General features: G+C 42.8%; 2 protein-coding genes across 3 annotated transcripts in view; one reads left to right on the top strand and one right to left on the bottom strand.

Moving 5' to 3' along the window:
- Nucleotides 1–327: 327 nt before the first annotated feature.
- On the bottom strand, nt 328–7,344 carry CNIH4 (cornichon family AMPA receptor auxiliary protein 4). The gene is made up of 5 exons (XM_042828262.1): nt 7,232–7,344; nt 5,755–5,823; nt 4,598–4,710; nt 1,061–1,201; nt 328–521 (listed from the first exon to the last, which is right to left on the bottom strand). Exons 1-5 carry the CDS (start codon nt 7,298–7,300, stop codon nt 494–496), a joined length of 420 nt encoding a protein of 139 aa, XP_042684196.1. The 5' UTR covers nt 7,301–7,344; the 3' UTR covers nt 328–493.
- Nucleotides 7,345–7,390: 46 nt separating this feature from the next.
- The window catches only part of NVL (nuclear VCP like), a 30,715-nt gene continuing 26,371 nt past the window's right edge, over nt 7,391–11,734 (top strand). For both annotated transcript variants that reach the window (XM_042813575.1, XM_042813486.1), the window contains exons 1-6: nt 7,391–7,471; nt 8,041–8,114; nt 9,407–9,459; nt 9,546–9,645; nt 10,453–10,507; nt 11,004–11,270. In XM_042813575.1, the coding sequence (XP_042669509.1) occupies nt 7,415–7,471; nt 8,041–8,114; nt 9,407–9,459; nt 9,546–9,645; nt 10,453–10,507; nt 11,004–11,270 (606 nt within the window). In that variant the 5' untranslated portion in view covers nt 7,391–7,414. The remainder of the gene's footprint in view (nt 7,472–8,040; nt 8,115–9,406; nt 9,460–9,545; nt 9,646–10,452; nt 10,508–11,003; nt 11,271–11,734) is intronic.

Raw genomic sequence — 11,734 nt, 5'->3', positions numbered from 1 at the left:
AAAGACTGACAAGTACTTAGCACTCATGAATTCGAGGACTTAATTACACACCCATATTTTTGAAATACTAGATTTGACATGTATGTTTCCAGAAAATCATTTTATGCATATATAAAGTGACTGAATAAGCAGCAGACATCAGAACTACACTTAAATTTGTTCTAGAACTGGTACTACTGTCTGCCTGAGCTGTTCAACTGTGTTTCCATCTCACCATTTCATTCCTGTAAGTTTTGTAAGCAAGGACTTCACCTTACAATAGCAACAGCTACAGCACTTTGAGTTATTAATAAAGAAAAAGGAACAAAAACTGCTACACAAATCCAATGTCTTTTGAAAATATTTTATGTTAAAAATACAGGAAAATATTTTTTGTTCAAAGAAGAAAAATATACTGCATGATGCCACTGATCTAGGTATGTTCGGTAGGTGGCTGTGGCTCCATAACCAGTCACTGGAGTGATGACCCAATTTGGCAGCTAATGGTTCTTTTTCAATCATTTATCAAAGCCAGAATCATACTGTGATAAAACAGAAAACATAAGACCAGTGTATTACTGAAGCACATGCAGGTGGAACAGCACTTGATTCTGTAATAGAAAGTCCAGGCAGCTACAAGTACTTGATTTATTTATGAAGGACTGCAGAAGGAAACAGCAGTTCTTCTCTCTGATTGTAGGTAGCCCCATCACAGAACTCATCAGATTTTAACTTAACCTGATGAACTTTATTTTCTCAAATAGAACTTGTAAAATCAACTTTAAACTTTTTCTTAATAGGCCACTTACTGTAAGTGCTAAAGTCACGTAAATCTTTATGTTGTATTTATCATTGCTTTGAGATTAAGAACTAGTCTGACTTTCCAAGCAATGTTTGATCAGAAAGAATAAAGGCATACGATACGCTTGCAGCTGGCAGTCAAAATACATCACTGAAGCTTAGCAGGATGCAAGAAGATAAGACAATTATGAACATCAGCAATTATACGAGCAGAATAGAGGAGATAAAAATAGTTGGTAGACAATTCCTTTGTTCTGTGAGAGCAATTTTTGCAACTAACCTGTAAAGGTACATGAAGAAACAGAGCAGATGAAAGCCTAGCTTGATCATAGCTTCTTTCATGTGCGATTTCAGTTGTCCCCGGTTATGGATCTCTGTGGGATCAAATACCCCCATGTTTCCACTTGGCACCATAATAAACCTGAAAGAAAAAAAAAAACACCAGGAACAGAAAAGTAGAGTTGTTAAAACATGGGGGAGTATCAGGGAATGAGAGGAAGACTTAGCACAGAAGGGACTTGTATCCAAAGAGTTGTTTTGCAGTTAAGCAAAAGGGAGCATTTTTTCAATTCTATTTTGGTCTCAGGATATTGCATATAACTCTGCCATTGCAATCCACAAAGAATTGGAACATTAGCCCAGCTTCCTATGTACAAGTGGGAGAGTTTCCAGTTATATCCAATGCCAGTGCATTTTCATTGCTGTTTGTGATTACTCAGTGTTAGGAAGAAAACATCTATCCGTGGTGGACAGATGTATTAAATGAAAGAGACTGGGGAAAAAAAAAAGAATTAAATGACTTACTTACAAAAAATAAAAAAATAAAAATAAAAAATCAAGATGTATGTAGATTATCACAAATTCCAATGGTCAAAACAAGATAGGACAAAGGATGTGCATATTATTTCTGTCTTTGGCACAACTATGCTGCGTTATCTCAGCAAAGACACAGCTTTCCTGTGGCCTACGGGTTGAAAGACTGAGCAGAACTGGAGAGCTTCAGTACTACTGCCTGAATCCACATAAGAACACAAGCTGAGTGAAACAAAGTTGAATGTAATCTAAAGGAAGAATAAAGCAGCAAAATAAACATTTGTGTCCTGTTAAAATTCAAGAAACAGCATGTTTACTTGTCATAAGCATTTCTCAAGAGAACAAATGCAGGCACTGTGAAATTTTCACTCCAGCTGAGCCTAATCTAGAACAGTATTGCCATCATTTCACCTACATCCCACAAAGGTTTTATCCTTTTAGGAAAACACTCTTCCTACACTTCAATTTAACTCCTGGTCTTAGACCTGGAGCAAAAGCAAGGTCTGTGAACAGCACACTTTTAGATTTTCTTTATATGCTTGAAGAATAACAACAAAAGAACCTCCAAAGAACACTCTCCCACGTATTACAACAATCACTTCAATAATAAGAGGCACTTAGATACACCACAAAGCACAGACTTCTTCAGCATCAACACTTGTTTGGATTGGTGTCCTCATTCCGGAGTAGAATAATTTAAACCTCTCTGAATTCATGTGCAGCAACATTTACTCCAGAAATGACTTCTTGAAATACAGTAACATAAAGAGAAGATTCAAACACACCCACGTGGTGCTGGAAGTTTGCAGCTCATGGTAACAGGTTTAGACTTAATCTGTTCCCACCTGATCCTAGCTTAGTCATTGACACCCCCTCTTTTTACTGCGCTCAAACTATTTTGCAATCCAAGATTTTTCTGATTCCTGTAACACTTGGCCTTTAAATAACTGAGGCAAACTTAAGTTTTACCCCAAAACATCAGATTCCCTCTCTAACACTACACACTTGTTTTTATCAAGCTGTATCACCTTCACTATGGATGTGACAGTCCAGGCTGCCAGTGTGGGTGAAAGCCCTTGATCCTCAGAAAGGAGGCAGGATTAACAGTAGAGACCTAACTAACATTTCGACATCCTCTGTCAGTATAGGCAAAGTATCACATTGTTGTATTCATTTAATAAGTGCATTGCACATCTAGAATTGAGGAAATAAACCTGGATTTTAGGGTACTGTGAATGACAAATACAAGAGCTGTCAATGTAAAAAGACAGCACTCAAAACTTTCTGTCTGAAGTGTGGAAATGGTGATCTCTGCATCATTAGCTTGCAGAATTCCTTCTGACAGGTTGGATGGGAAAACAAGAGGCTACTTTACACATTAGCATAAGTGAAAGGAAGTAGCAAAGGGGAAACTAGTGTAAGAAATCTTCTCAAATCCAAAGAAAATGCATTCACACTCTAGTGTCTCTGTAGAAACACGCTACTCTAAAAGAAACATAGTAATACTACACTCAGCAGCAGATACCAAAGGGAACATCAGTCATTTGGTGCAACAGCATTGCACAAGCACACAGCTGTACACACAGGTGGCCGAACAAAACTATCCCCATGTGGGCCTTTAGGCAACGCTCAGCAATTAACTACAAAGCGCCTCATGTTTCTTCAACCGAGAAACATTTGAGATCTTTGCTAGAAGCCTTTTGCATAAAAGACGTAATTACAGAGTTACAGTTCCACGGATAGGATAATAGGAAAGAAATCTCCTCTTTCATGAGAGCTACAATACCCTGTTTTATTTAACCAACAACCCAAAGTGTCTCAGCAGTCAATCCCAGCAGGTGTGTGGAAACAAGAATTACAACCAATCCTACAACTTACACTATTGGTCTGTTAACTGCCTGTAGTACAGGGAATGATTTGCCAAAAACCCATATTCAGTTTCATCAGCATAAACACCCCTTAGGACTCAATTCTCTGCACATCAAGTGATATCACATATTTCAAAATGATACAAAATAGAACACATTTGAACCGCCCACCCCAGTGTTGCCACATGCAAAGCTCCACTGGGAAGCAAACCATTCCAAAGCAGCAGACAGCTCACTGTGTGAAGACCTGCACCACAGGCAGCTGTCATAAAGAGACTCATATGGAAACCTTTCCAAACGGTGGACCCCAAAACTCTAGTAGATAAAGCAAGTGAGGGGAAGAAACTGAACTGTACACAAAGGTGGGTGCTGGGGATAACCAGGCAGATGATTTTATAGCCACCAGCCAGGCTATGTACTTTTGTGCTGCTATCACTCTCAGACACAGAGGTAAAGAATGAAAGGCAGTAGCAACTGTGCCTGCAGCAGTACTTCATCCCCCAACTAACATGCTGTTACTTCCTTCAAGCTTAGGAACTGCTCACATATCAAGATTTGTCGATCTTGATTTAGAATCTGTTCATTAGAAAGAATTGCAAACAAAGGCCAAAAGCTTCATGTGCTTTACTCTGCTGAGTTTCTTCTAATATTAACTGCAAAGAGGGGTGTATGGGAACTGCTGAGTCACGGCCTGAACCTCTGATTGATCACCTGAGGCGAGCCATGAGTCAGCCAGAGGAGCTCAGGTGAAGGCAATTCACCTGTGCTGCAGGAAGGGGTGGAGCCAGGCTCCAGCCCTCCTAGACCTATTTAAGAGCTGGCTGCCAGTGGGGAAGGATCTCTTCTGGAGATCTGCTCTGCTGTTGTTCTGTGAGTGAGCCCAGGATAGGGGTAAGCCTTCCATTTATTCTCTTTTGTTATCATAGTCTGCTTTGCCTAACTCTCTTGTTTATTTTGTGATTATAACAGCCTAATATTCTTTGATTATACAAGAGGAGAGCCTTGTTAGTTAGATCTGTGGAGACTTAAGAGCTCAAGAAACTGAAATGTTTCATTAAGACGTATTACGTTCATGCTAGCCTTAAAGCTGAGCTACTAACAGTGAATGAAAAGCACGCAAAACCATTTGCACTTACCGATAGATATTCCATGTTGCTATTGGCAAATTAAGGAGGAAGATGAACCAGTGCAATGAAATAAGCATTAATACAGTGACAACAGCATGGCCAATCACCTCAGGGACAACCCACTGTAAAAAATAATAATAATAATTTTTTAAAAGATGGAAAATAAAGTTACGTAGACAAATGTAAATTCCTTTCTGAAATAAAAATCTGCATCATTCCCTAATCATATCAAACAGAAAACTCATGGAGGCATGTGACTTCATCATTATGTGGGGAAATTAATACTTTCAATCAGATTCCACATGAGTAAGCCAAAAATCATGCTTTAAAGTACTAAAACAGAGGTTCTATATTAAACACAGTGTTTTCTAGAATGAAACACAGCAGCCGTTCAATCACAGCTATATTACACAAATGTTAAAGAAAATAAGAAAGTATGCAGAGCTCATCTGAAATCACTGCAGAGAATGCTTGATGTGGGAATGTAAGAAGCAGATAACTAAAACTGCAGACACAGGACATACAAGCACCTTCAGGCATGGCAGAAATAAGAACATGGACCAATATGAAAACAGACACAGGTAAACTGGGTCAGCCCCTAGCAAGAACACATTTTTGGCTTGAGAGTATCCTGTAGTGTTCCTATGTTTAGAAAATACCTTTGAATCACAGCAAACAGACATGTGAATGTCATACTGATTTAGCAAAACAGCTCCAACTGGATTTGATTAAAATTGTACTTTTTTTTTTTTTTTCAATCTCAGCAAAATTCTCTGCTGCTCAGGAGGTTTGGAACTATACACAAGTGTCAAAGACAGCTGCTGTAAGGATCCCTGAGTTCAGCCACAAGCAGACATCGCTACTTGGTGGCACACGCACACAGAGGAAAACTGAAAAGCTCCATGATGAGTAAAATTCATGTGCCATGAATTCAGAATAGCAGCCCACCTCTGAGCTCTGACAAGCCAGAAGAATGGCCTTTGGGGACTAACTTACTGACAGACAGGGACCTGACAAAGACAGGCAGACTGAAATAAAGGATAAACAGTTTGAAAAAGTATTGCCAATCCAGGCTCTTCGGATATACATTAGCTTTTGTTATTTGTGATGCAGAGATGCCAGATTGTTTTTTAAAGCCCCACCAAATGCAAAGAATAATCATTTACTTTATTGAGTTTTGAACAGCAAGACCTCGCGTTGATGTAGTCGCATTCCAAATCTGACAGTGTAATTATCTGAAGGTAGCAATAAGGAACAACTGTACTCTAAGTCAGAATACTCAGGCACTCAAAGGAGAGGTTCAAGCTGGTTCTGCCCAGAGGGTGGTGGGCACAGAACAGGCTGCCCAGGGCAGTGGGTACAGCCCCAGTACCGGAGTTCAAAGGGCATTTGGGCACTGCTCTCAGACACAGGGTTGGGATTTTGGGTGGAGCCAGCAGCTGGACTCAGTGATCCTTATGTGGCCCTTTCAGCTTGGAATCTTCTACGATTCTATATTTGCATGCAGGATGCTGAGGAGAGCGCTGTGCCCTGGGTGCAGATGGCCGTTCCGCAGCACACCTGCCACAGGCACATTTCCATCAGCCCTCCCTGCAGCACAGCATTAGGCCACGCTTCACTATCAGTCTCAATGACTTTATGGCACTTCTCCACCGGCAGCTATTGGACAAAGTTCAGCTCGAGGCCAAAAGCAGAGCAGGGAGGTACACTCAATGATTTCACAGAACAGCGAAGGTTGGAAGGGACTCAAGGGTCATGAATCTCCAACCCCCCTGCCACAATGCAGGACCACCAACCTCCACATTTAACGCTAGACCAGGCTGCCCAGGGCCCCTTCCAATCTGTCCTTGAATACTTCCAGAGACGGGGCATCCACAACCTCTCTGGGCAGCCTGTGCCAGCACCTCACCATTCTCTCTGTAAAGAACTTCCCCCTGACATCCAACCTAAATCTTCCCTCCCTCAACTTAAAACCATTTCCTCTTATTCTACAGTTATCTACCCTATCTCTCAAAGCGTTGATTTCCCTCCTGTTTGTAGGCTCCCTTTGGGTACTGAAAGGCTGCAATGAGGTCACTCTGCAGCCTTCTTTTCTCCAGGCTGAACAAGCCCAGCTCCCTCAGCCCGTCTCCATAGAGGAGGTACTCCAGCCCTCTGATCATCTTTGTGGCTGTCCTCTGGACCCTCTCCAACAGCTCCCTGTCTTTCTTGTAGTGGGGGCTCCAGACCTGGGCACAGTACTGCAGATGGGGCCTCACAAGAGCAGAGTAGAGGGGGACAATCACCTCCCTGTCCCTGCTGGCCAGCTCTCTTGTGATGGATCCCAGGATACCATTTGCTTTCCGAGCCGCAAGCATTAAGCATTTCAGCATTAAGAGCCGGGAGCACGAGGGGCAGCACGAAGAGCGCACCGCACCCCGCCCCGCCGAGCGCCCTCCCCAGCCGCACACCGCCGCAGCCGCAGAGCCCCGCGCGGCTTCCAGGAGCTCAGCACCCCCCACAGCCCCGTCCCGAGGTCTCTCCCTGCCGCGAGGCCGGGCCCGCTCCGCCCGCAGCCCCTCGCAGCCGCCACAGAGCCCGGCCTCCGTCGGGCGCGGCCCTGATCCGGCGCGGCGCGGCCCCGACCCGACCGCAGAAGGATACGAAGTAGACGGAGAGGAAGATGAGAGCGCAGCAGTCGATAAGCGAGAAGATGAAGACCACCGACTCCATCCCGCCGACCTCCCGGCCGCCGTACGCCCCGCCCGGATCCCGCAGGACCCGCCCCGCCGCCGGGCACGCCGGGAAGAGGAGTCCAGCCAGCCACGGGGCGGGCGCGCGGCGGCGATGCGGAGCCGGCCAGGCTCCTTCGTGGACCTGCGGCTGAAGCAGCGCGTGAAGCAGGTCCGTGCCTCGCCTCTTCCCTCAGCCCCGGGGAGCGGGACGGGCCGCGGGCGGAGGGCGCGAGGGGAAAGGCCTCGTCTCGTCGTTGTGCTTCCCGCTGCCGCTCCGGCCTTAGGATGGTGCCGAGTGAGCGGAGGGAAGGAGAAAAGGCGCGGTTGCCTCCGCAGCCCGTCGATGAGGGGCAGACCGCGCCGCTCCCCCCGCCGCAGCCCGCCTGGGTTTGTGGAAGCTTCGCTCGCGGGCGGGACGGCTCGGAGCTGTGCCCGGCCTCCTTGTGACTGCCGAGCCTCGAGCAGGCGGGTGCTCTGGTGAAGTGAGTGACCAGGTCTGATTCGCCTCCAAACGTGTCTAAGTTCTTTACAGAGACAGTGGAACGGGCTGCCCAGAGAGGTTGTGGATGCCCCGTCCGTGGAGGTGTTCAAGGCCAGATTGGATGGGGCTCTGGGCAGCCTGGTCTAGTATTAAATGTGGAGGTTGGTGGCCCTGTGTGTGGCGGAGGGGTTGGAGATTCATAATCTTTGAGGTTCCTTCCAGCCCTGGCCATTCTGTGATTCTGTGTCTCATTTCAGTACCTTGCAAGCAGCAAGTGTGGCCATTATGTGGACATTGGGATCCTGGCCTCTGATCTGCAGAAAACCTATAGGTGAGCAAGGATCAGTGTCCTTATATTCCACACTCGGGATATAAAACGTATCATTTTGTATTTGTGTGCTGTCAAAATTCTAATTTTCTGTTACCTTCTTTGTCTGTTGTTGAGGTTAATTGGAACAGTAAGATTGTTTCTGCTGCCGTGTTTTCCTCTGCTGGTGTATCAACTAGCTTACGTTATATCATTATATTAGCTTCATGATTCAACTGTTACTGAAGAACTACAGATGCATTAGAGCATGTTAATCCTTACCCTACAGAGCTGAAAATGTAGAAGAAAATAACACCTGGGTGCAGGCAGATGAGGTGGCTGCAGGACACTGACTTTCGCTCAGTGGGACAGCCAGCTGTGCCAAATTATTTGTCAGCCATTTTCACTGTGGGGAGAAAGATTGTGTTCCAGCAGGTTGTGTATGGATGTGGGAGTAAAGAATGGTAGAGAAGGATATTCATTTATGTTTGCACTATCTATTTTATCTTGTTAGAGAAAGGATGATAGAACAAGGGGAAAGGGCTTTGTGTTTAAATAGGGTAGGTGTAACCTGGCTATAAGAAGAAAGTTTTTTACACTGAGGGTAGTAAGGCACTGGAACCAATTGCCTAGAGATGTGGTTGATGGCCCGTCCCTGGAGGCTTTCAAGGTCAGGCTGGACAGGGCTCTGAGCACCTGTTCTGCTGCAGGTGTCTCTGTTCATTGCAGGGGAATTGGACTAGATGGCCTTTAAAGGTCCCTTCTAACTCTAATGATACTGTGATTCTATGAAACCCTTGACTTGGATTTTTATGGATCTTGGCATTTTGTTTTTCTGTCAGCTATTATATAAAACCAAACAAAATGATCTCTCCTGAAGTGAAAGTAAAATGTTAATGATAATTTATTTGCAGTTAAGGATGCTCATTGGATCAGGTTTTCTTTCATTGACATGTTATTATACATCCCAATTGTTCTAACTGGGTTGTCCTTTCCAGGATGTAGTCCTGTGTCCACATGTTCTTGTCTAAATTAAAATAAGAGAATCAGTAGCGTTGTTGTGAAATAGAATCCATTGTGCTCATCTGTACGTTATGTCTCTCTATAGCAAAAGAAGGCTTAAGTACTTTTTACTAAACATCCCTTTAGAGATCGAGGTATTATGATGTTGTTTTCATCCTGCTGATTGACTTATTCCGGCCTTAAGAAAAAAATGATCATGCAATCAGGCTGGTTCTTAATAAGAATTTGTGCAAAACTTTGGCTACCAGCTTACAATGCATACATGACGTTTTGTTGGTTTTCTTTTTTTTCAGTACTGAATATGGACGAAGAAAACGAAATGCTTTTAGAATACAAGTTGCAAAAGGTAGTTCTGTCAGTATCGTGTCCACAGTGCCAGAATTTTGGTTATGCTTTGGTTGTTTGGCTAACGTGTTTCAACTTTTTCTTCAGTGTTTGGAATAATCAGCAATGAAAAAAAAAAAGAAGATTTAACAGCTTTAGAAGCTGAACATTTGGCAAAAAGAGCAAGGCATGAACACAAGAGAAATGAGTAAGAAGAATTTTTACCATTTGATAACTTTAACACTGCCCTTAATATTTAGCTTTTCTTTAAAGCTTTCTGTCTCTGTATTATTAAGTTTTGGTAGTTCAAAGGTTATAGGCCTGTCCTTAATTTCCTGTAGGCTTGTCTTCCAAGCGTATGTTAAAGACTAAATTATAGTTTCTCTACTGCAGTAAACGTATGGCCTTGAATTACTGGATATCCTTGTGACTTCCTGATAGTTTTCTATATGTTTAAGTTCCTTTGTTTTGTTTTGTTTTTAATCTTTGATGTGTGTTATAGATATCTAAATCTGGAGGAGAAGGCTACAGGAGAAGCTATTCTGAGTAAATCACAGCTAGCAGGGAGGTTGGCATTAAGCTTCCTGACTTCTAAATCTGTGCATAGTCTCATGGAAGATTGTTTTCTAACCTGTGATAAATATCAAGGATCTCAAGAACAATTAAGACACTGTAATCAGAAGGACTACTATAATTCAGCAGTGATTTACAGTAGCTTCCCTTGTGCTAGCCTTGGTGATTATGTGGTTTCATGGTGAGCTGAATCACATTGGTACCACATTCGTACCCTGTCTGTCTTTCAGGCCACATCAATCCAACCCATCGCAGCCATGGAAAGAATGCATTTTTAGACTCTTCACAGTAGTAAATTTAGAATGCTGTTTTCACCCTTATTCTGCGTTTCTTAATTGCAGGGAGCAATGTTGTGAAGATTGCATTTGTTCAGTTTTGTGCGTGTGTCTCTCTTTCGGTTTTTCTCTGATAGATCTTGTTTTTGTCTTCTTACCATGTAAAGGACTACAGGAAGTTCTACAGAGGACTCTGAGGATGATGATTATCCAGAAGATTTAGTAAGTTATATTAAATTATGATTTCTTGTATTTGTGTAACACATGATTGTGTTTTGTAAAATTGCAGTGGAAGTTTAAAAATAGTGCTAAAAGTTGGCTAACTTCTGGCAGTAAAGGAAGAAGCTGTGGTGAGGAATCACATGAAGAAGGAATCACATGAATCACTTGAAGAAAGCATGCTGGAGGGCCAGAAGAGTTGGCCATCAAATGATTGAAGTGATGGAAGGAACTGACACATCTGACTATTACTGAAATTATAACTGTTGTTTCGGGGTAAATCGTAAAGCCTGTTGCCTGTTCAACCAGCAGATGTGGTTTTGTCTGCAGTGTTTGACCTCAAATGGAGTGTGATGGAAGATATATGATTACTTTTTCCAGTGAGGTTAATACTGACTGATGTTTATGGAATGAATACTTTTCATTGGCTTCTTAACATCTGTAACCCAAATTACAACCTTTATTTTCTGTTTTTCTTTTAAAATACATGAATTTGCAGTCTACAAATCACATGAACAGTTCTCTGATGACCTTATACAAGAAAGGAAATCCTGATTCTGTTCTAGTCACTCCAAAAAATGAACCAATGGAAGCCTCCTCTCCTGTGCAAACAGCTCCTCAGACAAGCACCCTTTCACCAGCATCTCAGGTTGAAACACGCATCTCTAAAGGTGGCTGGTTCATCGATAAGACTCCAAGTGGGAAAGACTTCTTCATTGACCTTTCTGAGGATGGAGAAGGAGATGAGAAGAAAGTGATTTCTGAGGTATTGTATTTTACAAACCCCATGTAATTTAGTAGCAGGTGGCTATTAATTCCTATGTAATTTAACAGGCTTCCGAAGACAGATACTATGACCAAAAGGACTGTCTGTCTTTGTGGATTTTTAAAATTACTTTTATTACAGATATACATGCTTTTTTAACTGCAGCAGAAATCTTAAGTAGAAGGGAAGATTGGCTTGAGCCTGGTAGACTACAAATTTTTAGCTTGGTTTCTAAAGAAGATGAGGCTTAGGCTGTTGATCTGTCATGTCAGAAGTGATTTTTGAACCTTCTGGCAGATTTCAGTCCAAAAGTTAAGAAAACTTGTATAATTCTGGGGAAAGATGTAGTCCTTAGCAGTAGGGAGACCCAAATCAGTGCACCTACTGAGGAAAAGGTAAGTGGAACTTTATTATTATTTATTCCATTTGCCAGCAACCAGTGTTACTATCACCAAGCATATTTT

Source organism: Centrocercus urophasianus, unplaced genomic scaffold, assembly GCF_019232065.1.
Source record: "Centrocercus urophasianus isolate 14NV4802_14NV808 unplaced genomic scaffold, USGS_Curo_1.0 seq_10, whole genome shotgun sequence".
Classification (NCBI taxonomy): Eukaryota; Metazoa; Chordata; class Aves; order Galliformes; family Phasianidae; genus Centrocercus; species Centrocercus urophasianus.
The sequence above is the reverse complement of the archived record's forward strand: the minus strand, read 5'-3'. Positions and strand labels throughout refer to the sequence as shown.

Excerpts from the sequence above, each read along its gene's own strand:
- CNIH4 (XM_042828262.1), bottom strand. The coding sequence starts at position 7,300 with ATGGAGTCGGTGGTCTTCATCTTCTCGCTTATCGACTGCTGCGCTCTC. Across the intron at positions 1,202-4,597 it reads GCAACATGGAATATCTATCG|GTTTATTATGGTGCCAAGTG; the intron begins GTAAGTGCAAAT and ends TTTTTCTTTCAG. Across the intron at positions 522-1,060 it reads TTCTTCATGTACCTTTACAG|TATGATTCTGGCTTTGATAA; the intron begins GTTAGTTGCAAA and ends GTTTTATCACAG.